Raw genomic sequence first — 21,765 nt, forward strand, 5'->3', positions numbered from 1 at the left:
CTTATGGAAATAAGTAGATTGATGATGAATTAATTACCAAATTCGTTTTAAGGATATACACTAGAAACAGAAGTGAACATAATACCTTCTAAAGTCAGAACTCTCTACTCCCATAGAATTACAGAATGGGCGTAAGCCTAGTCTGAAGCATATTCAGAATTGGGTGGTCTAGCACATGAGAGACATTGATAAGTTGGGCAGGAGTTCACTTGTTTGTGAGTTATCCTAAAGAAACGAAAGTAGGTTTATAGTCTTAAAAAATCAGAAGGTCATTGTTAGAATCAATGACCGATATTTAGAAAAGGACTATCACTATGTAAAAATTTGTAATAGACTTCGCCACTGTTTACTTCAGTAATTAGTAATAATGAAGTAATATACAATAATCAACTTCGCTAATAAATTTGATACAATAAATATGATTTTAGACTACGTAATAAACCACAAGCCCATAAGTAAATTTGTTCTTAAAGAAATTATAAAGGACATGTCTAATCTAGTACCAATTGTACAAGATGAAATATCACAAGAAACTGCAACACGTATCTTAAATGATACACAGACAGTGGCTCATCGTAGTGGGAGGGTTGTCAAGCAAACCTAAAAGATTCATGTTTTGGGAGAGTTTTTTGACTTGATCCCAAATGAACATGAGTCTGATCCCGGACATATGATGAAGCACTCCAAGATAAAGATGCAACATCTTGGCAAAGAGCAATGAATACAGAATTAGAATATATGTATTCTAATAAAATCTAGAAGCTTGTAGAACCACCAAATGGTGTAAAAGCCATTGGGTTTAAAATAGGTCTACAATAGGAAAAGATGGATAGACAGGAAGGTGGAAACTTTCAAAGCAAGGCTTGATGAAAAAGGAAACTTTTTCACTGGTAGCCATGCTTAAGTCTATCTGGATTCTTTTATCTATTTGGCAAGTGGATGTCAAGACATCATTCCTTAATGGAAGTCTTGAAGAAAGCATCCATATAAAGTAACCAGAAGAGTTCATTGCAAAGGGCAAAGAGCATCTTGTGTGCAAGCTCAATCAGTCTATGGACTGAGGTAAAGCTTCAAGGTCTTGGAACATCCGGTTTATCAAAATAATCCAGACCTATGGATTTTTTTAGTAACAGGATAAGTCTTGTGTATACAAAAAGTGTGATGGAAACGTGGTGGTATTTCTTGTACTATACGTAGATAACATTTTTGGTAGTTGGAAACAATATCAAAATGTTGTCAGAAGTAAGGGTATGGTTGTCCAAACAATTCGATATGAAGGACTTGGGAGAATGTATATATTCTTGGGATCAAAGTAATAAGGGATCGCAAGAAAAAAATATTTTACTTATCCCAAGCTTCATATATTGAAAAAATCCTTGCTCGTTTTAAGCATGCAAAACTCCAAGAAAGGTTTCTTACCTTTTTAGCATGGAGTAACTTTATCTAAAGAAATGTCTCCGTAGACATCAAAGGAGATAGAGGAAATGAAGGCAGTTCTTTATGCTTCGGCTGTCGGAAGCCTAATGTATGTTATGCACGAGATGAGAAATCTGTTTTGCCAAGGGCATAGTTAGCAGATATCAAAGTAACCCTGGACAAGGACATTGGACTGCAGGAAAGCATATAATGAAGTACCTTAGAGGCACTAGAGATTATATGCTAGCTTACAAGGCAGTTAATTTAGTCCCTGTGGGTTGCACGGATTTTAACTTCCAGTTGGATAGGGACAATAGTGAGTCAACCTCGGGGTTTTGTGTTTACTTTAGGAGGTAAAGTCATAACTATGGAAGAGTGATAAGCATAGGTGTTTTTATGGACTCCACCATAGAAGCTGAGTATATGGCAAACCTCTGAGGTAGTCATAAAAGTTGATTGACTCAATAACCTCAAGATAGACTTAGATATGATTTCTAGTTTGTCCAAAGATTAGTACAATTTATTGTAATAATAGTGGTGCAGTAGCAAACTCGAAGAAACCATGAGTCTATAAGGCAAGTAAACACAATAGAGCGCAAGTACCACCCAATACGAGAAATCGTATAAACGAGGAGAAGTTGTTGTTGCCTAGATTGCATCAGATGATGACCTATAGATCTTTTCACTAAGGCTCTTAAGGCAAGAGCTTTTGATGGGCATGTTGAAGGGTTGGGAATCAGATGTATGGTAGCAGATATGGTAACTTAGTCTTTTAGTATAAGTGGGAGATTGTTAGGATGTATACTAAAAGTCTAGCTTTTGGTATAAACATTTATCTAGAAATAAGAATCACATTGGTCAAATGTCTACATTTATGATAAATGTAGTTGTTCAATTAATTTATATTGTAGATAACATGGTGTGTGGTGTCATTACAGATATATTTATAAACATTTATCTGAAGTAAACAGTGGCGAAGTCTATTATAGATTTTTACATAGTGATGTCGTTTCAACGACCCATAGCCGCCGCCGGCTTGAAATTTGTAGGAAGCATTGCAGTGTTTACATTTTGCATGCATTTCTCCCGACGGAAGAGTGGCCTTCTCAAAATGTTTAGTGAAAATAGAAGACTTTAGAGGAGGAAATTCCCGAACCTTAGAAGTAATTGCATCTGTACTTCCTTGTGTTTCGGGTGTCGGATTCGGAAGATGCTCGATCTCATCATCGGTGGATTGAATGTTGGGGTCCTCCTCTCGTGGATTCATTATTTGCTTTCCCTTCCGAGCTCGAGATGATGCACCTCCGCGACCTCCTTCCATTGTAATTGAAAATTGGAAACGAAAGCGTGTAGAGATTAGAGAATACGAAAATGAGATTAAGAGTAGAGAAGATGTGTATGAAAAATGATGAAATGAGCTCTCTATTTATAGAGTTTTGATAATAATGCACACTAAATCATAGTCATTGATCAAAAAACGGTCAAATGATCCTAACTGTTGAAAAAAAATACCCAAAAAAACCCTCCCAACGGCTACGAACCTCCGGTTAACCGGCGGTTCCAACGGCTATGAACCGCCGGTTAACCGGTGGTTCAAGCCGTTTAAAGACAAAAAAAAAAAAAAATTGCTGCTGAACCGCCGGTTCCGGGCCGGTTCCGGTTCGACCCGGCGAATTGGGTCAACGGGCAACCGGCCCGTTGACCCGGTTACTGGCCTGGGCCGGGTCCGGGCCAGACCCGACTCGGGGTCGGGTCTAGCGGAACCCCCTAAAGGACCTCAAGCGGATCCACACCATCGTCATCCCGAGTCTCGGCCTCAAGCAGTACAACATGTAGATGCTCCTGCACATTTTCTGTAAAGGTGGTGCACCTATCGTCTGACCAACATCGACAACACAAAAAACTGCTTTACTCTAAAGAATCAGCAAGTATCCACGACAAAATAGTCCTCTCAAAATTGAGTATCAATCGAGTGGCACTACAAGAAAAAAGTTGATAGACAACGCTTTAAAAGCGTTGTCTATGTGCTTGAAAAAGCGTTGTTAAAAGTACTGTTGTTAAAAGTCTGGTCAACGACAATGCTTTAAAAGCATTGTCGTTTGTAGCAATGACAACGCTTTTGCAACGCTTTAAAAGCGTTGTTGTTTTTTGCAAAAAATAATACTTTTACAACGCTTTAAAAGCGTTGTCTTTTTAAAATAAAAAAATCTATTTATAAAATTATTATTTTTATATTTACAAAACTATTATTTTTCTTTTACCACAATAGTAAATTCGAATGTTTACAAAAACTATAATATTTACAAAAAAAATTCTATTTACACAATCACAACCTACATAAGATTATGAACTCCTCTACCCAACAACAAAGCTCCCAAGTTAGTATATGTGGCAACTAAGGCCCTTAGAGCATCCTTACAAGGCTTAATTACAAACTTTTGTTTTCTTTCAAACACGTTGACAGCTTCCAAGAACTCATCATTCTGAATAAGGCCCCACATCATGATGCTCCATATGGTGCTGCTCTTCACTTGGCATTCATCATGCAACATGACTGTGATTTCAATTCACCACATTTAGTATAGAAATCGACGAGAGTGGCACGTAGAACTGAGTTAATCTGTCTAGTTTTGATGACATTGCAATGTCCCTCTCTTCCACCAGGGAGATGCTCACACTTGGCGAATGCAGAGATGGGCAAAGTTAAGAGTCTCATTGTTAGGAGTCACCTCTAGTCTCATCTTCCTTTAGCACTTGACTAATTGTGAGATCTCGAAAAATTTAAATAAATAGGATTATTTCAGAAATAGCCTTATAGAATTTTTCCGAAATTTTTAGAAATTTTCTGGAAATTTTTCGAAGCTCGTACGACGGGTTTTGAGGGGATCAATTATGGGTACGGATAACGCCTGTTTAGGATACCTGTTTAAGTGAGGAAATGTCTTATTTATATAATTCCTTTTCTTTTATTCCTTTCTCACTTAAAACGCTGATCCCTCACCCGAAACCTCCTTCCTTCCCCGATCTCCCTTCCTTCTCTGTTCTCTCTCTCGCGGACGAGCGACGCCAACGGGAGCGAGGCTCCGGCGATCTTCCTCTGCCGACACCGACGTATTAAGCTCAGATCCGACCGGAGCTTTTCCTCTCCTGATCGTCATCGCATCGCGTCTCGCAGCCTCGTCTCATTGCCATCAGCGATCGCCGGCGCAGATTAGGGCTCGGAGCACAGGGGTGAGGACCTAGCTTCGATTCTTCTTCTCTTGACCCTTGCGGACCCGTGCCCTAGATCGCCGAGAACCATTCCCCGATCGATGCCATTGGATCAAGCCAGATCCACCGATCACCGGTGTGGAGAGGCAGTTAGGGCTTCAATAGGTAAGCAATCCGAACCTTATTCCTTCTATTTCTCTGATTTATGCCCTAGCTTCAAGCCTTACCCTTCGATTCTTCCTACTGACATCGCGGGATCAGATCTTGATCCTCTTCTTTGAGGTTGAATTAGGTCACAGATTTGGAGATGTTGGTAATAGGGAGGTGTTCTTGAGCTGCCGGGCAGAGGCTAGAAGGATGGTTGTGCTTGATCAGTAGTCTTCCTGCTTGATCCGATTGATAGCAGCAAGGTGAGGTTCTGTTCCATTTCTATGGTGTTGATTTCTTGATCGCCTGAGATGTTATCTTCATCCGATCAGTAGGAAGGATTTTAGCAGCGAGGTTGTGTTGCTGTGATGCTGGAATTGTGGTCATTGAGGTGGTATACAGCAGCGTTTCTAGTTCCGGCAACTCTCCAACAGCAACTACCTTTCCTAGCAGCACCATTTCTTTGTGTGGATCAACAGAACAGTGCTAGGAATTTAGGTAAGGTATTGGATTTTCGATCTTGGATGTAGATCATGTTTCGAATATGGATATTTGTTAGATCATGTGTTAGATGATTAGGTATGATCTTGATACCTATTGATAATTAATCATCATTAGGTTGAGTAGATTAATTAGGTTATATGGATTTGGGTTTTGGATTTCTATCTAAAGGGTTGTTTGGGGTTAAGGTAATTAACCCTAATTAACCGTTAGAAAGGTTGAGGGATATAGTTTAGGGTTTATCCCTAAATTTCTATTTAGGATTTATTTAGCTATTTGTTTGTTTTCTAGCTAAATAAAAGTAAATGTATTGTTTACACAGGACTCTGATTCGAGACGGGCGTCTCGACTTCAGATTTGGATTGACTGTACCTTCTATTTGAGGCGGGTACCCTTTGACTTATCTTTTGATAGTGTCTTATGATATGTGCAGTTTATATATTCTTACTAGTGTTGGTAGTTAGTATTTTCCTGGGTTTAGTTTAGTTGATACCTGCTACATGCTTCTACTGTTATCTACTATACATTAGGCTGGTATACCTTTACTTCTTACCATGTGTATATATGTTCGTGGATATGGATATTTATAGTGCTTCACTATACTGGATTAGTTGTTATACATGCTGAATATGTGTTGTTGGGTTTATGCTGTTTATTATCATTGTTATATATGTGTTTGTCTGTTTGGCATCTACACATATAGAGGAGGATATGTTCAGGTATGACATACTGTAGCCGCATGCACCATATCGGATGATTGCATGCTGGGCGATTGACGACTCCATTATTGTTCAGCTCGTCGGCCGGCTACATTGACCTGCGCACCACGTGACCACTGCATGGGTAGTGGCACAGCACTTAGGGTGTGTAGGTTGCTCGGTGGTGCTCCGCTGGAGGCTCCACTCATGGGTAATGTGATAGGCAGCGTGGTAGCACACCGGGGTCCCTCCCCGTCATTGCGTACCGGGAGATGAGAGCATTGCGCTCCCTCATATAGTTGAGGTTGGAGGATAGGTGTACTCCGGTGCATCCCGTCCACTCGGTCACTCTTCAGGGGTAGTGACGGCAGAGTGCACGGTGTCACAGCCCTACCCACGCGATCTCACCATTGTGTGTGAGATGCTGACTGGCGTCAGGGGTGACCATGTCATATTGCATCATATGCACAGATTGTATTTATTGTGATTGTTGCATACTAGATGGTGCACTTGGGTGACTGCATATGATTGACATGCATACAGGATACATGCATATTTGCTCTGACTATCTTTATCTGTGTATGTCCACAGTCATTTGCCCAAGCCTCGCAGGTGAGTACAGTTTATTTCCGTTATGCATCTTCTTATTATTCTTGCTATAGACTGTACTTTATGCCTATTGCTGGTTAATACAGTTTATTCCAGCTATGTATATCTGTTATACTATTAGGATACTGTACCGTAGGATTGTTGCTGGTAGTTATATGTTGCTGTACATATCTATTGGATTACCTGCTGAGTTCTTTGAACTCACCCCGTTGTTACTATTTTTCAGGTTGAGGCCGTCGGGAGATATTCCAGTCGCTAGCCCCATTATCGCGAGGATTTTCTTTGTCGGATTATATTTTGCTTTTGCATCTTATATACTTGTATTGTGGGTTTGTATTGTGGACTTTATATCGAACACTTGGGTTTACTACTTTTGGTTTTCCGCTGCGGATATATTTTCATTACTTCGTGGATTTTGTCTTTCCTCGTTGTAGTGGAGTAGGATGTTTACATATATCTTCGAGATTCTATATCATCTTTCCTTATTAAACTGCGTGGATTGATTATATGTTGAACTGTGTGAGATGTTGATATAAACTGCGTGGTTTGTTTCTTATTTGTATTGTATTGTTCCAGCCGTGTGTGGCCAAGGTATAGATATATGTATTCTGGATTCATATTGTCACTCATACAGGGGAGATGCTGCCGAAATTTTTTCGGATAGGGACTACCTGGGCGTGACAGTGGCACATAGAACTGAGTTAATCTGTCTAGTTTTGATGACATTGCAATGTCCCTCTCTTCCACTAGGGAGATGCTCACACTTGGCGAATGTAGAGATGGGCAAAGTTAAGAGTCTCATTGTTAGGAGTCACCTCTAGTCTCATCTTCCTTTAGCACTTGACTAATTTATAAATGGCTTGCTTCTATTTAAAAATGGACAAAAGCACCATAAGGTAGTTCTTCTTGTAGTAAAATTTAGGGCTAAAAAAATACATCTCAGACACCTAAAAGTTTGGAATGTTCAACTTGGAATATCTCGAAGCTAAAGATGAGATAAAATTGTGATTTTCACAAAGTAATCTACACTGCGAAAAGATGATATAGAATTTGCTGCTGCAAACTAATTTGCAAGTGAGCTGAAGATAAAATTTAGGGTTAGACGATATATTTTTCAATCCTTGGAAGATTAAAATATTCAACTCGAAATTTCAAAGCTAATATGAAGTAAATGTGTGATTTTCACAACATAAACTGCTTGTGGCTTTTGGTTGAAAAAATTTCACAACAGAAATTTAATCAATTATAGGGAGGTGTTACAATCTAGTTGATACAACAAAGGATGAGTGATTTAAAATAAGTACTGAAGAAATCAGTATTTAGCAGATCTTTACTAACCAGTTCTGGAGCTTTATCAGCAGATTTTGTAGCTGAAAAATAGGGGGAAATTTTAGACGACTACTAGTGCAGCTATTATGAGAAAGTCACATCAGATTATTCTTAATGGTAATGAAGCTTCACATGACTGAAAATTCTTGTGGAAGTTGCCAGATTCCTTGAAGAGTTGTTCAAAGTGAGGCTTGTAATACAAAACACCTTCCATGGATGAATATGTACTTAGTTGAGAAGAAAAAGAAAGGAATTAGAAAAAAAACTACTATTTTCCCGACTTAATTTTATCATTGTCATCAAAAACTTTATAATGTTCAAAAAAATTAAATGAATTTTTATCATATTAACTAATGCTTTTAGAACAAAAGGTGAAGAGCATAGAAGCTTTCCTTTTCTTTTCTGTATGGTAAAAAGTTATTTCTACAATTCCCTTCTGCTTTCAATAGAAAAGAAGGATGAATGGTTACTTCTCATTGTTTAACATAGAAAGCCCCATCTCAAACAACATGATTAACCCAAACATGTAAAATTCTCAAATTGAGAGTGGTCAATTATTATTCCCAGTAAGATACTATTAAAAATTAAGGACATTGAAAGTTGAAACCCAATGGAGCTATAACTTTGCGGGCCTTCCCATCACCAACACCTCAACATTCAAGCGGTTGTAGATGATGCAATTGTGCTACAATTTCTTCCTACTAGTGGCATAAACTAGAAACAGGTTTCTGAGAAAAAGCTCGCCTTTTGTCCTTGCGGTTCTAAACTATGCAAGAATTTATCCTGATGGTAAAGATTCAAAGCGAAGGCTTTGTGCTCTCAGTTAAATAGTAATCTTGCTAACTAGATACCATCAATCAATAAATCGCTCCCGACTTATTCTGTCTTGTGGTTTGTGATTAGCCTTACCAAATAAACAATAGACAAACCAACATTTAAAAGTAGCAGATTTAGAAAGGAATCGACTATTGGATTGCATGACCTCGAGTAATTGATGGAGGCAAAATCGCTATGCTTTTAACATGATCTGAAAATAGCATATTGAATAGTTGCTATGCAGGAGTAACTCGAATATCAACTCTACAGCATCGACCATTGACCTGGAATCCTAATCTTCCAAATCATTTAGTACAATGAAGTACCCATCCTGATCAAACTCTCTACTTTGAGTATTATAAAAAAAACGAAGTTGAAACCCCCCAGAACAGAAAAAAAACCTACACAGGGAGGTGAACAACAATACCGTGAGGGTTCCTTTGCAATGATTGCACTTGAAGCAGGACTTATGGCAGACGATTCCGTTGGCGGTGAGCTGATCCACGAGGTAGACAGTCTTGTCACAGGCCTTGCATTTGTGCTGCGTGCTGGTGCATTTGTCCACCACGATGTGCTTCAGCATCTCCACCACGAAGAAGGAGGCGGCATTGTCGAGCCCGGTGGTGGGCTCGTCGAGGAAGAGGGCGTGAGATGAGGTTTGTTCGGCGAAGAGGGTGTGAGATAGGTTTGTGTGAGAGGGGTTCTGGAGGAGATTGAAGACGCGTGAGAGGGGTTCGGGAGGTATTCGGGAGATAAGTGGGTGCCTAGTGAAATCTAGGGTTTTCTACTTCTTATCCAACTGTTCATATCATCCCAAATTTAGATAAGAACTTGACAATAAACAACGCTTTTTAAAAATTATTTTTGTATACATTAAAAAAATGCTAATAGACAACGTTTTTTAAAAATTATTTTCGTATGCATTAAAAAAATACTAATAGACAACGCTTTTCAAAAAGTGTTGTCTTTGACCTACAAAAATCAGTAATAGACAACGGTTTTTAAAAAAGCATTGTCTATTAGTAAGAAAATAAAGAGATAGACAACGCTTTTCACTAAAAGCGTTGTAAAAAGAAAAAAGACAACGTTTTTTTAAAAAAACGTTGTCTTTCAAGTGTTGTTAAATCCAAATTTTCTTGTAGTGTGGACAACAAGCGGGAATATTACCTCTCCCCACTATACAAGCACAAACGTCGGATCAAGTACGGCTAGAGAAACCATTAGCCTGACAAGAAGAAAATCACAGCAATGTTGCCCGAGGTAGCATAAACATGATAGATGGAGGATCCACTGATGGTGATTCCAACCGAGCAAGAAAGTCGCACGCTTGGTGATTAATGATTCATGCCGTTGGATATAGTGCTGAGAAGGTAGCAGGGCCAGAAATTAGTTTTGGGCCTAAATATTTAGTAGGAGTGGAAGTATCCCATGATGATGCATTGATAATTAAAACTGTTATAGTCAATTACAACATTTCACGTACTTTTATTGATGCTAGTAGCTTTGTTAACATTATCTTTAAACAGGCTTTTGATCAGCTGCAGATCAACCCGAGTGAGCTTTAGCCTATGGTCACTCCGTTATATGGGTTCACAGACAAAGAGGTACAACCACTGAATCAAATAATATTGGCCATATCTTAGGGGAGGAGCCCCTTATGCGGACACGCCGATCGATTTTCATTGTGGTGGACTCTCCATCAGTATACAATGTTATATTAGGTTGGTCGGCCTTGAATGAATTCAGGGCAGTCGTTTCTACTTTCTGCCAGAAAATAAAATTCTCTGTGGATGATCAAGTAGGGGAAGTCAAGGGAGACCAAATAGTAGCATATAAGTGCTACGTGGAGGTGGTAAGGGCGGAAGCTAATGTCGCCCGAAAAGTTTAGAGGATGGATATCAATGACATTCATGAGAAGTCGCCCACTCTTGTATATGAGGAGAAGGAAGAGGTGCAGATACAAGTCAGCCGACCGGAAGCTACTACCTACATCGCGACCGATCTGGCTATTGATCTCAAGGAAGACTTGGTAAAATGCATAATGAGAAACAGTGACGTGTTCGCATGGAGATCTAAGGAGGTAAAATGTATTACACCAACTGTTATGGAACACACTTTGCATGTATACCCAGATGCTCGGCCATTCAAGCAAAAGAAAAGGGACTTCGGAGCTGATTAAAATAAAATTATCAAGGAAAAAGTGGATAAACTACGGGAAGTCGGATATATTCGGGAAGTACAATTTCCAAGCTAGATGGCAAATGTTGTCTTGGTTTCTAAGCCCTGTAATAAGTGGCGAGTATGTATTGATTTTCGGGACCTCAACAAAGCTTGTCCAAAGGATTATTATCCTCTGCCTTGTATAGATCAAGTGGTGGATTATACATTTAGATGTGAATTCATTAGTATGCTAGGCGTCTGTCAAGGGTATCACCAAATTTCACTTGCCAAGGCGGATCAAGAAAAGGTTAGTTTTATAACTACTGAGGGTACTTATTATTACAATGTTATGTCTTTTGGTTTAAAGAATGCAGGAGCTACTTATCAGTGGCTTATGAACAAGGTCTTTCATAAGCAGATTGGAAGGAATATGAAAGTTTATGTGGATGGCATTCTTATTAAATCTATACGGGATTCAAGTTTATGTGATGATATTGAAGAAACTTGTAGGACCCTGAGGAGGTATGCGCTCAAGCTCAATCCCAACAAGTGTTTATTTGGGGACAAGAGCGGTAAGTTCCTGGGATACATAGTGACCGAGCAGGAAATAGAAGTCAACCCCAGCAAGGTAAAAGCATTACAAGACATGGCTCCCCCAAAGAACCTAAAGGAGGCCCAAAGATTGACAGGGAGGATTACTGCCCTGTCTCGTTTCATTTCTCGGTCGACCGATCGGAGTCTCCCCTTCTTCAAGGTACTCCGACGAGCAACTAAGTTCCAATGGGATGAGGAGTACATCAAGGCGTTTGAGGAGCTAAAAAAATATTTGTCCACTAATTTAAAAATATTCTAATTTAAAACTAAATGAATGTCAGTTTTTACACTCAAATTCATCTCTTAAAAAAAATCTTAACGGTCCCTTTAGAACCGTTTATGTTCCAGCATAGCTGCCTATGAGGATGTTAGACATTTAGCAAGTTATTTTCGCACCGGTTCATAATTGTTCATAAGATCTATTATAATAAATATTCATGTAGGTATCAACGGGAGCAAATTCATCTATTTTTGAACTTAGGGGACATTTGGTTTGGATTTGTGATTCAAAATGGTAATGAGTTTGATTATGAGGTCAATAGGAATGAGAATCAAATGTGGAACCGCCAAATCAGCGGCCCCCTAGAGCTGGTCCCATGGATATGGAGGGTGGTAAATACAGGTACACAACTGAAAACGCATGGTCGGGACATTAACCCGAGGCAATGACACCCCGAGGATCGAACCCTGGATCTTTCGGCCATGAAACCATGTGCCCCCAGCTGTGCTACGCCCTAGGGACTAATAGGAATGAGAATCAAGATTGTATTATCGGTGTTTGGTTTAAATCAATGTTAGTAATACTAATGAAATAAATTTCTAATTTTATCCTTATTAATTAATGTATTAAAAAATATTTTGAGTTTTTTTCATTTTAAATAACTCAATATAAGGTTTAAAAAATAACTACAATATATAAGATTTTTTATCGATAATTTTAGTGCTTTTACTTTTTCCCGTTTTCTTCTTTCGTTGGCACATCTCTCTTTCCTCTTGCCATTTCGCCCCCGACCTTGTGACCATCATTGAGGCAAAAGAATCTAAACCTATGATTTGCATCGGATGCGCTGGCGAGTGTCGCGATAAAGCTGGATTGCTTTTGCTTCATCCTCCATATCTCGGTGGGTCAGTGGGACGACGACTTTGTCGATTAGGCTGTGAGTCCGTTATTCACTGATCGGCAACAGGTAGATGAGTCGGGTGGTTGTTGAGAAGTGGTTTACATTTAAGAGGCGAAAGTTGCAGCCTGGCTGAAGGATCTTTAACTGAATGACCTTGGGAGATCTGATGGCGTCCAAGTTCTTCGGGTCATTGTCATCCTTTTCATATCATTTGGATTTCTTTGGCAGGGAGGATGGGGAAGTGGTAGTGGGAGAGAGGGAGCAGGAGATGATGCAACCGTCTGGGAACAACTTTGCAAGTGACAGCTGTTGTTGCCAAGGCAGCAACATGGTGTACTTGACTCAGACGCTGGATTTCCTTCGCTGGAGCTACTCTGACCAGCTTCCACTTCGTCGGCTGATGGAGGAGATGGGGCTGCAACACAGAGGGATGCGAATGAAGGGGGCACGGGAATATTTGGTATCAAAGGGAAAAATTAGTATTAGGTCCAGAGTATTTTTGAAATAAAAGAATATTTTGATTGTTGAAAATAGAGTAATGCTGATTAAGGGAGAGGGGGAATGAATCATTGCTAGCTATTTATAAGGATTCATTCCCTTATTTATATTCTCATTCTTATAATCCAAATATTAACATTGACAATCAATGATTACTATTTTCATTCTCCATCCTTATTCCTCTAAACAAAACAAACCCTTAATACTAACAGGTCATCAAGGAAGGCCAATCAAATAAAGGAAGCTTGAATTGGCAAACTGATAGAGCTGGAACAAAATGGAGAAACTAGAGATAAATTTTAAGTTCAAATTAACAATAGAAAAAAATATCTATTCATTTTCTATAAAATTTTACATAAAAATAGAATATATATAAAAATTCATAGTAAAATCATGAATGTAATAGTTGAAAAAAAAAGGCCTTATAATATTATACAATTTATCATTATACATTAAAATGATAATTCAAAGATCAGAGCACAAGCTAAGTACAGAATACTAATACTAATCAGTAATTACAAATGTTATAAAAGAAATAAATGCACGTAATTAGTATTGCTAAGCCCCTTGGCTAACCAATTCAGTAGCATAAACCTGCCCATACTCTCCCTTCTTAACCTCCTCGTCCTCAAAGTGATCAGCTCTTACGTTCAAGGTCAGCGTGAGGCAAACAAGCCACAAGATGGCCGCATCAAGGGCGAGAAAAGCTGCGCCACCAAACATGCCGGTCTTTGCCGTGGGACACTGAGTCGTGAGATCGTAGTGAACGTTGCGGGATCGGTGTAGGCCTTCAGTAACGACAGTCCATATCAAGAACGCAAATGCTAGAGTTGACACAATCCTGAAACAAGACGATAACAAGTTTATGAATACAGAACTGATGCCTACACAGTAAGAAAGAGGAGTGGACTCACTCAGCGATCACAAAGAATACGAATAAGGCGGAGTAGCCAAACAGGACATTGTTTGAAACAGCCTTCCCTTTGTAGTTAAAGAACACAGCGACGTGCCCTCCTATGATCGTAAAAACTAGAGCAACGACTGACAAAGAACCGACCAGCACTGTCGGATCGCTTGGGAATTTGCAGATCACAACGCCCTTTCCTTGAATTGGAGTTCCAAACGGAGGCTGTAAAATGAATACGCGAAATGAAACGCTGAACCTTAATACTAAAGAATATAATTCCAAGAGATAGCAGAGGGAACCTTTTTGTTCTCTGCGACAATAGCCAATATGAAGGACAAGAAGCCTAGAATAATCACAAAGGACCCAATCTTTCCACTTTGCTCCAAGGCCATTGCTGATCGCGAGGTAACGGATCAAATCGCGGCTTCAACACTGAGATATCCAAAAGGAAATATGAAGCTGCAGAATGTAAATTTTAGAGAAAATGAGAGAGAAGAATGACTAATAGGGTTTAAATTAAACCTGCTGAGAATTCTGAGAATTTGTGGCCTGTATATCCTTTGTGAATGCGTGTTGCATATATATCGTTGGAGGAGATCCATAATAAGTGCGCAATAAATAGGAGACGAGCTGGATTTTGATAATACGTTTGATTTATTAGGTTGAGCGATTCTGACGCCAACCAAACTGTAGGAGTGAGTTTAAAATTCTGATATTTCTACATCCTAACTGTATATAGTGAAAAATAAAATATATATTGTATGATTAAATAATTAAATCAAAGGAATGTCAGTAAGAATTTTTTTAATAAATATAACTATAATCTTTAATTAAACTATGCATTATAAATTAATCATTTAAGTTAGATTCTAAAAATATAATAAAGATAAACTATCAAATGATGGAAACATCTAATATCAATTTAATTATTTTATTTAAACAGGCTTGACTATCTAAAACAAGGATACTAGATCATTTTTTATAATCTAAGTAAAACTAGTAACATATGTATCATTATATGTATGAATCAAAACATATATTAAGAATTAGACCTCCTAAATAACCTTTGTTTGGGGATGACTCTTGCTATTTTAGTATTAGTGAAATAGCTCTTCGTTGTTTGTCTCAAACTCGTGCTTTCTTAGTCTAATCCGGTCCACGATCGGAGTCCCTTTTTAAACACTTGATTGCACTAGAGATCAAGTGTCCTTTTTCATCGAGACAATAGAAAAATCTTACTCGAAGATAAGGGAGATGCTATCCAATTATCCCTCACAAGGGGCTGCCAAAAAAACCCTCAACAAGAGGTGGCAACTACAGAAAAATCTACAAAGTGATGGGCGCCAATAATGCTTCTCAAAGAGGAGAAGAAACAACAAGCAGATGGATCTCTTTCGATGAAAGAAAGGGAAGGTCTCTATCTTCTTCCTTTAAGAGGTGGCGGCAACTTGGGAAAGGGGTTGCCGAAATTCTCTGATATGATAATGAAGAGGGGCTCAACCAAAGATCAGTCAAAGGGGGAAAGGCTCGCTGACTTGGAGGTCAAAGTCAAAATAATTAAAGGCCCAGAACGATCGAAGCTCCCTAGTCGGTCGAACGACCCAAACCCAAGAACTCTCAGAATGGGAGTTAAGCGACAAGCAGCAACTTCCAGTCCCGGCTGATCAGATGCTACGGCCGGGCAAAAAAAGTTAACACCCCAATAGTAGGAAGGCCGAGCAGAGAATAAGTCACTAGTTCCGAGCAGTACGACCGAATGGGGGCGATCCGGCTGAGCGACATTTGGTCGACCAATTGTAGGTCCTACCTCCATATCTCTACGTACTCTTGATGTGTTACCGTAAGCGCATGGTTGTTATCAAGTAATAAAATTTATAAGTCGATCCCATAAGGATTGAGGATTAAATGCTAATTGGTTTTGCACTTCGAATTTAGCTAGACAACAATCGATAAACGTTGTTTTAGATTTTCAACTAAGCTGCAAAAATAAAAGTAAGAAAAGATAACTGAGAAAGTTCTTAGTTCAGAAAATGTTTTAAGTCGAGGATTTCATTGTAATAGTAGATTTTGTGCTATGAATTCATCCTTTTCTAGTCGTCCACTTGTATGTTTATAGGACAGTCTAAAATAGTACCGAATTCCACCCCACGACGGTGTATCAGAGTACTTCCTTTGCCAGTAACCAAGTATGCCATCAAGTGAAGAGTAACTTAGAGAGTTCAGGTTTTCAGTAGAGTACCTTCTTGTTGATGCAACCTTAGGTCAAGGTTGACCTGGTTAACCCGACTCGAGTTGACCTGACTCGAGGTGTATTTTGATGTTTGACGAGAATAGAAAAGTTGTATCTTGATGTTTGACAAGAATACAAACTTGGGAGATTGTGGGTGCAACCTTTGGTCAAGGTTGACCTGGTTGACCCGACTTGAGTTGACCTGATTCGGGTAAAGTCCAAGTATGGAGACTTGGCACGAAAAAGTCCAAGCAGGGAGCTTGGCACGGGAAAAGTCCAAGTATGGAGACTTGGCACAGAAAAGTCCAAGCAGGGAGCTTGGCACGGGGAAAAGTCCAAGCATGGAAACTTGGCATGGGAAGTCAGAGAGGGCTCGGTAGCTCGTTCTCTGAACTGGATGGAGTCGGAGAGGGCTCGGTAGCTCGTTCTCCGGACTAGGTCAGAGAGGGCTCGGGAACTCGTTCTCTGGACCGGACGAAGTCGGAGAGGGCTCGGTAGCTTGTTCTCCGGACTAGGTCAGAGAGGGCTCGGGAGCTCGTTCTCTGGACCGGACGTGGAAGTCGGAGAGGGCTCGGTAGCTCGTTCTCCGGACTAGGTCAGAGAGGGCTCGAGAGCTCGTTCTCTGGACCGGACGAAGTCGGAGAGGGCTCGGTAGCTCGTTCTCCGGACTAGGTCAGAGAGGGCTCGGGAGCTAGTTCTCTGGACCGGACAAAGTCGGAGAGGGCTCGGTAGCTCGTTCTCCGGACTAGGTCAGAGAGAGCTCAGGAGCTCGTTCTCTGGACCGGACGTGGAAGTCAGAGAGGGCTCGGTAGCTCGTTCTCCGGACTAGGTCAGAGAGGGCTCGGGAGCTCGTTCTCTGGACCAGATAGAGTTGGAGAGGGCTCGATAGCTCGTTCTCCGGACTAGGTCAGAGAGGGCTCGGTAGCTCGTTCTCTGGACCGGATGAGGAAGTCGGAGAGGGCTCGGTAGCTCGTTTTCCGGACTAGATCAGAGAGGGCTCGGTAGCTCGTTCTCTAGACCGGGAAGGTTTTAGGTTTAAGGCTGGGAAATTGGATCGGTCTACAGACCGATCCAGTGATACTATGGGTTATCTGATCGGTCTGGTGACCGATCAGTAACCAAACAATAGCAAGGCTCGATCGGTCACCGGACCGATCGAGGAAAGCGATCGGGCAGGTGAAGGATCGGGTCGGGACCGATCAGATCACCTCGATCGGTCCACGGCTCTCTCAGAGCGCGCCAACTCTCACAGAGTTGGTTGATCGTCCGGGGACCGATCAGCCCTGATCGGTCCACGCCGATCAGAGTCTCTGACCGATCGAGTTGGAGCTGATCGGTCAAGCCCGTTGCGACACAACGCCAGATTGTGTTGCTCTTTGTCTTCTTCACAGGTGTAGCAGGTGCAGGATATATATCGAGGTCGAGGGCCTCTACAGTAACTCTGCTTCTAGTTCCTCACTCTTGCGATCTGAGCTTTGCTGAGCTCTGTGTTTCTGAAGCTTCGTGTGAGCTTCCCTCGACTGGTTTGCTGATCAGTTGCTGCTGGCATCGTGAAGTTGTTGCTTCATCGAACTCCAGTCGACAAGAAGGCAAGCAAAGTGTTGTTACATTCATATTCTTCTTGTTTTCTTGCTCTATCTTGTACTCCTTTATTACTGTTGCAAAAGAGTTTGTGGCGAGGTTTCTCCACCCAGAAGGAGTTGTTGTTAGCCGGTTTTCCGAGGTCTCATCCACCGACGGATTGATAGGCTTCGTCCACCTTACGGACACGCCGAGGAGTAGGAGTATCATCTCCGAACCTCGTTACATCATCGTGTTTGAGGTTTGATCTTCTCCACTTTCGTTTCTACATTGTATTTCCGCTGCGCTAACCTAAATTGTAGGAAGAAACGATAATTTGAGGTCGGCTATTCACACCCCCCCCTCTCTAGCCGCTATCCGAAGGTCCTAACACTTCTGTCACAAGGTCCCCTCGGGTGTACGTCTCTAGATTACATAGGTCACTTGCGTAGCATATGATTAAGAGAAGTCCATTAGGTCAAGTGATAGATTTATCCATACATAGAATCATTCTCCCTTAAGAGGTTATGTTCTATATAGAAGGATAGTTACCTTAGATACTTAACGTTAAACAAGTATCCTAAGGTCATGTCGAGCTATATCGAAACATACACTTAAAACTCAAAAGAGACAACAATTTATGCATCTGGTCAATGAAAATTCAGGTCTATGCCCAGTCCCAATTATAGACACACAATAATATATCTAACTCAAAAATAAGATCTATGCATACAAAAATTCAATCTAGATAGATAAATTCATGCTCCAAAGGGTAGGCCTACTTGTTGGCACAGGGAGCACCAAACGATAGAACCTAAGTTTTGATTATGGCAAAGGGTCCAAAGTTAAAGTTACTTGTTGTCTAACAAGTGTGAATGAGCTTGCAGGAAAGTATAGATCCTAGGGGGAGGTAACCTTAAGTAAAAGAAAGTCCTAACTGCGGTTAGGCACGAAGTCCTGATACAGGGGATTGGCGAAGTCTTGGAAGGTCGAGCACTTTGGGCAAAATCCTAAAGTCGGGGACTCTATGTAAAAATCTTGATGGTCGCGGACCGGGTGAAAGTCTAGACGGGTCATGGAGTGGACGTTCAGCATAAAGACTTGAACTCTCGGACGCTGAACAAAAGTACAGACGGTCTAGAGGAATGGTTTGGCAAAAGGTAATTTCTCCTAAGAGGAGTAGGTGAGGGCGCGTTCTCCATTGAGGGAACAACAGGCGTTGGTTAGACCTAGGGTTTTCAGGGAAATTCAAAAATCAAAACCAGAATCGGACAGTCCGAAGATTGTCAAAACTAATTTTACTTCACATGTTATCTGCTTATTTCCTAAACTCTGTTTTGCAAGAAACTAACATTTTACAAGTTAAAATTTTGGCCTTGATCAGTCGACCAAACCTCCAAGCAAACAGATCAGATTTTCAGCAACTTGATTGAGTTCGACCAAGGGATCGATCGACCGAACTATGAGTTTAGTCGATCAAATAGTGGATAGGCGTCGACGTGGTCAGGTCGGGTTGATCAGACCAGATAAGTCAGCGAAGAAAGCGGGATTGGTCGATTGAACGGTGGGATTGGTCAATCGAACAAAGGCTCTATCCGAAACGGTAGAATTTGGATGGGAAGTTGGACAGGCTCAAAAGGTTCAGTTGATCGAACACCTGGATCTGTTGGCCAATCAGCGTCGAGTCAAAGATTGATCCCAAGATCCGTGAATCTAGATCAGATCTACCTCGGCTATAAAAGAGGGTTCGACCAATAGCTTTGAAGAAGCACTTTTTAGATAATCCTTAGCTTCTACGCGCTGCTCCGATAAACTCTACGACGCTCGAACTATGCTCCGATGATGAAAAGCTCGACCTTCTAGATCCTCAGAAGTTGTCGATATAATTTTAATTAAGTTTACTTCAAGTGTATTATTCTTGTACCTCATTTGTAATTTCTAAATTGATAGTGAATTGCCTAATGAAAGCGATCAACAATCGCAGGCCTTAGAGTAGGAGTCATCATAGGCTTCGAACCAAGTAACTAAAAGTGTTAGCGATTTCTTTGTTTGTTTGTTTATTTCCACTGCATTTTATTTTGTCTACTTTTTGAAAAAGTGGAAAAACCCACCTTGTTTCCCCCTCCCCTCTAGCACTCATCGATCCTACAATTGATATTAGAGCGGGGTCCTTTGAATCGGTGAAACTACCATTCAAGCAAATTTTTTCATGGTATTAGTTTTTAAATTTTTCAGAGTCGATCGAAATCAGTACAGTTACCTTTTCCCGATCAGTTTTTCTCGCAATCAAGTTTTCTTCTCGAAACTGATGCAACACCACTCAAATTCATTTAGTTTTTTATATATACTTTATTCTACACTACTAAATCAAGACCTAGTGTTAGGACAAGTTTTATTTATTTATTTTTTGTTGTGCAAGAACTCATTTTCAAATGGCCCACCAAGAAGGGTATAGCACTGCACACCCTCCCTTCTTCAACGAAAACTTCGGCTACTGGAAGAACCGAATAGAGTACCTGTTTGGATGTATACTAAAAGCCTAGATTTTGTATGAATATTTATTGAATAAACATTTATTTTGTAATAAGAATCACATTGATCAAATGTCTGCATTTAGTTAAATACAGTTGCCCATTTAATTTATATTATAGATAACATGGTGTGTGGTGTCATACAGAAGATCATGTTATCAGTTCCTTATAAATTATAAATAGTAGCTCTACCAAGATGGATTGGGACAAACCATTGGAATGATTGTAGTGTAATTTAGTACTAGTTTATCTTGACTATAAAATTACACTAGTACACTATGTGTATATTGAGTAGAACCATTTAAGGTTGTTCCTTTTATACTGATTGCATAAAAGAACATAACCTCTGTTATTATGGATGTGTGTACTCTTAATCCCAATATAATAACAAGCACATATACTTTGTATTTATTTCTTTGATTTATCAATGGGTGAGATTTATTCGTTAAATCAATAGGCCCGATAAGTTAAAAAATAATATTATTTATATGGTGTGTTGTTGATTATAGAAGGAAACTGTGTCCTAGTTATCTAGGTTGATGATGTCCCCTTGAGGAGCTAATAAGGATTGTCATGTAAACCCTGCAGATGGACTTAGTTCGACATGACAATGAAGTTAAGTGGTACTACTCTTGGAGTTAGATATTAATTAAGTGAGTTGTCAGTAACTCATTTAATTAATGGACATTCAATATCTTAAATACAGGGAGACTAATGTCCTCATAATAAGAAGGAGCTCATAAGGTAATATGGGATTGGTGCGGTAGTTCAATAATAACTCTTTAGTGGTATGAGTTATTATTGATGAACTTGAGTTGAGTGTTCAGGTCAAACACAGGAAGCTCAAGTCCATCAGGAGGCCAAAACCAATTCCTCCTCTAGGTCCCTGTTGTAGCCTCTTAATTAAAAGTCTAATTATCCACCCGAAACCTAGCTTCTTACCCAAGCCAGGGGCCGGCCACATCCTTGCTTTGTGCCCAAGCAAGGGGTCGGCCAAGCCTATCTTGGTGTCCAAGATGTGGCCGGCCAAGCCTTGCTTGGTGCCCAAGCAAGGGGCCGGTCATAGTATGATAGAAAAGGAGATTTTATTTAAAATTAAATTTTGGTAAAATATTTCCTTTTTTGAAGCTATCCACATGGTTTTAAAAGAGAGTTTTAAATTTTAAAATCTTTCCTTTTATAGCTATCTACAAAGGATTAAAAAAGAGATTTTAATTTTGTTAAAATCTTTCCTTATTTGTAGTATTTAAAAGAGATATTTTAATTTTGATAGAACTTTCTTTTTTGTAACCATGTTTTAAAAGAAAATTTTTAATTTTAATCTTTCCTTTTTTGTAGTCGTCTACAATGTTTAAAAGAGAGATTAATTTTAAAACTTTCCTTTTGTAACTATCACAATAGAAAATTTAAAAGAGAAAGATTTTAATTGTTATTAAAA

At 39.9% G+C, this 21,765-nt stretch overlaps 2 protein-coding genes across 2 annotated transcripts; both read right to left on the minus strand.

Annotated features, from left to right (window-relative positions):
* Positions 1-7,310: 7,310 nt before the first annotated feature.
* On the minus strand, positions 7,311-9,419 carry LOC122011578 (LIM domain-containing protein WLIM2b-like). The gene is made up of 4 exons (XM_042567960.1): positions 9,154-9,419; positions 8,043-8,142; positions 7,920-7,951; positions 7,311-7,447 (listed from the first exon to the last, which is right to left on the minus strand). Exons 1-4 carry the CDS (start codon positions 9,307-9,309, stop codon positions 7,415-7,417), a joined length of 321 nt encoding a protein of 106 aa, XP_042423894.1. The 5' UTR covers positions 9,310-9,419; the 3' UTR covers positions 7,311-7,414.
* A 4,230-nt stretch (positions 9,420-13,649) lies between these two features.
* Positions 13,650-14,398, minus strand: LOC122008917. Its single transcript, XM_042564826.1, has 3 exons — positions 14,306-14,398; positions 14,014-14,228; positions 13,650-13,940 (listed from the first exon to the last, which is right to left on the minus strand). The coding sequence occupies exons 1-3, from the start codon at positions 14,396-14,398 to the stop codon at positions 13,658-13,660; spliced, it is 591 nt and encodes a 196-aa protein (XP_042420760.1). The 3' UTR covers positions 13,650-13,657.
* Positions 14,399-21,765: the final 7,367 nt, after the last annotated feature.

The sequence above is a fragment of the Zingiber officinale genome, chromosome 8A, assembly GCF_018446385.1.
Source record: "Zingiber officinale cultivar Zhangliang chromosome 8A, Zo_v1.1, whole genome shotgun sequence".
Classification (NCBI taxonomy): Eukaryota; Viridiplantae; Streptophyta; class Magnoliopsida; order Zingiberales; family Zingiberaceae; genus Zingiber; species Zingiber officinale.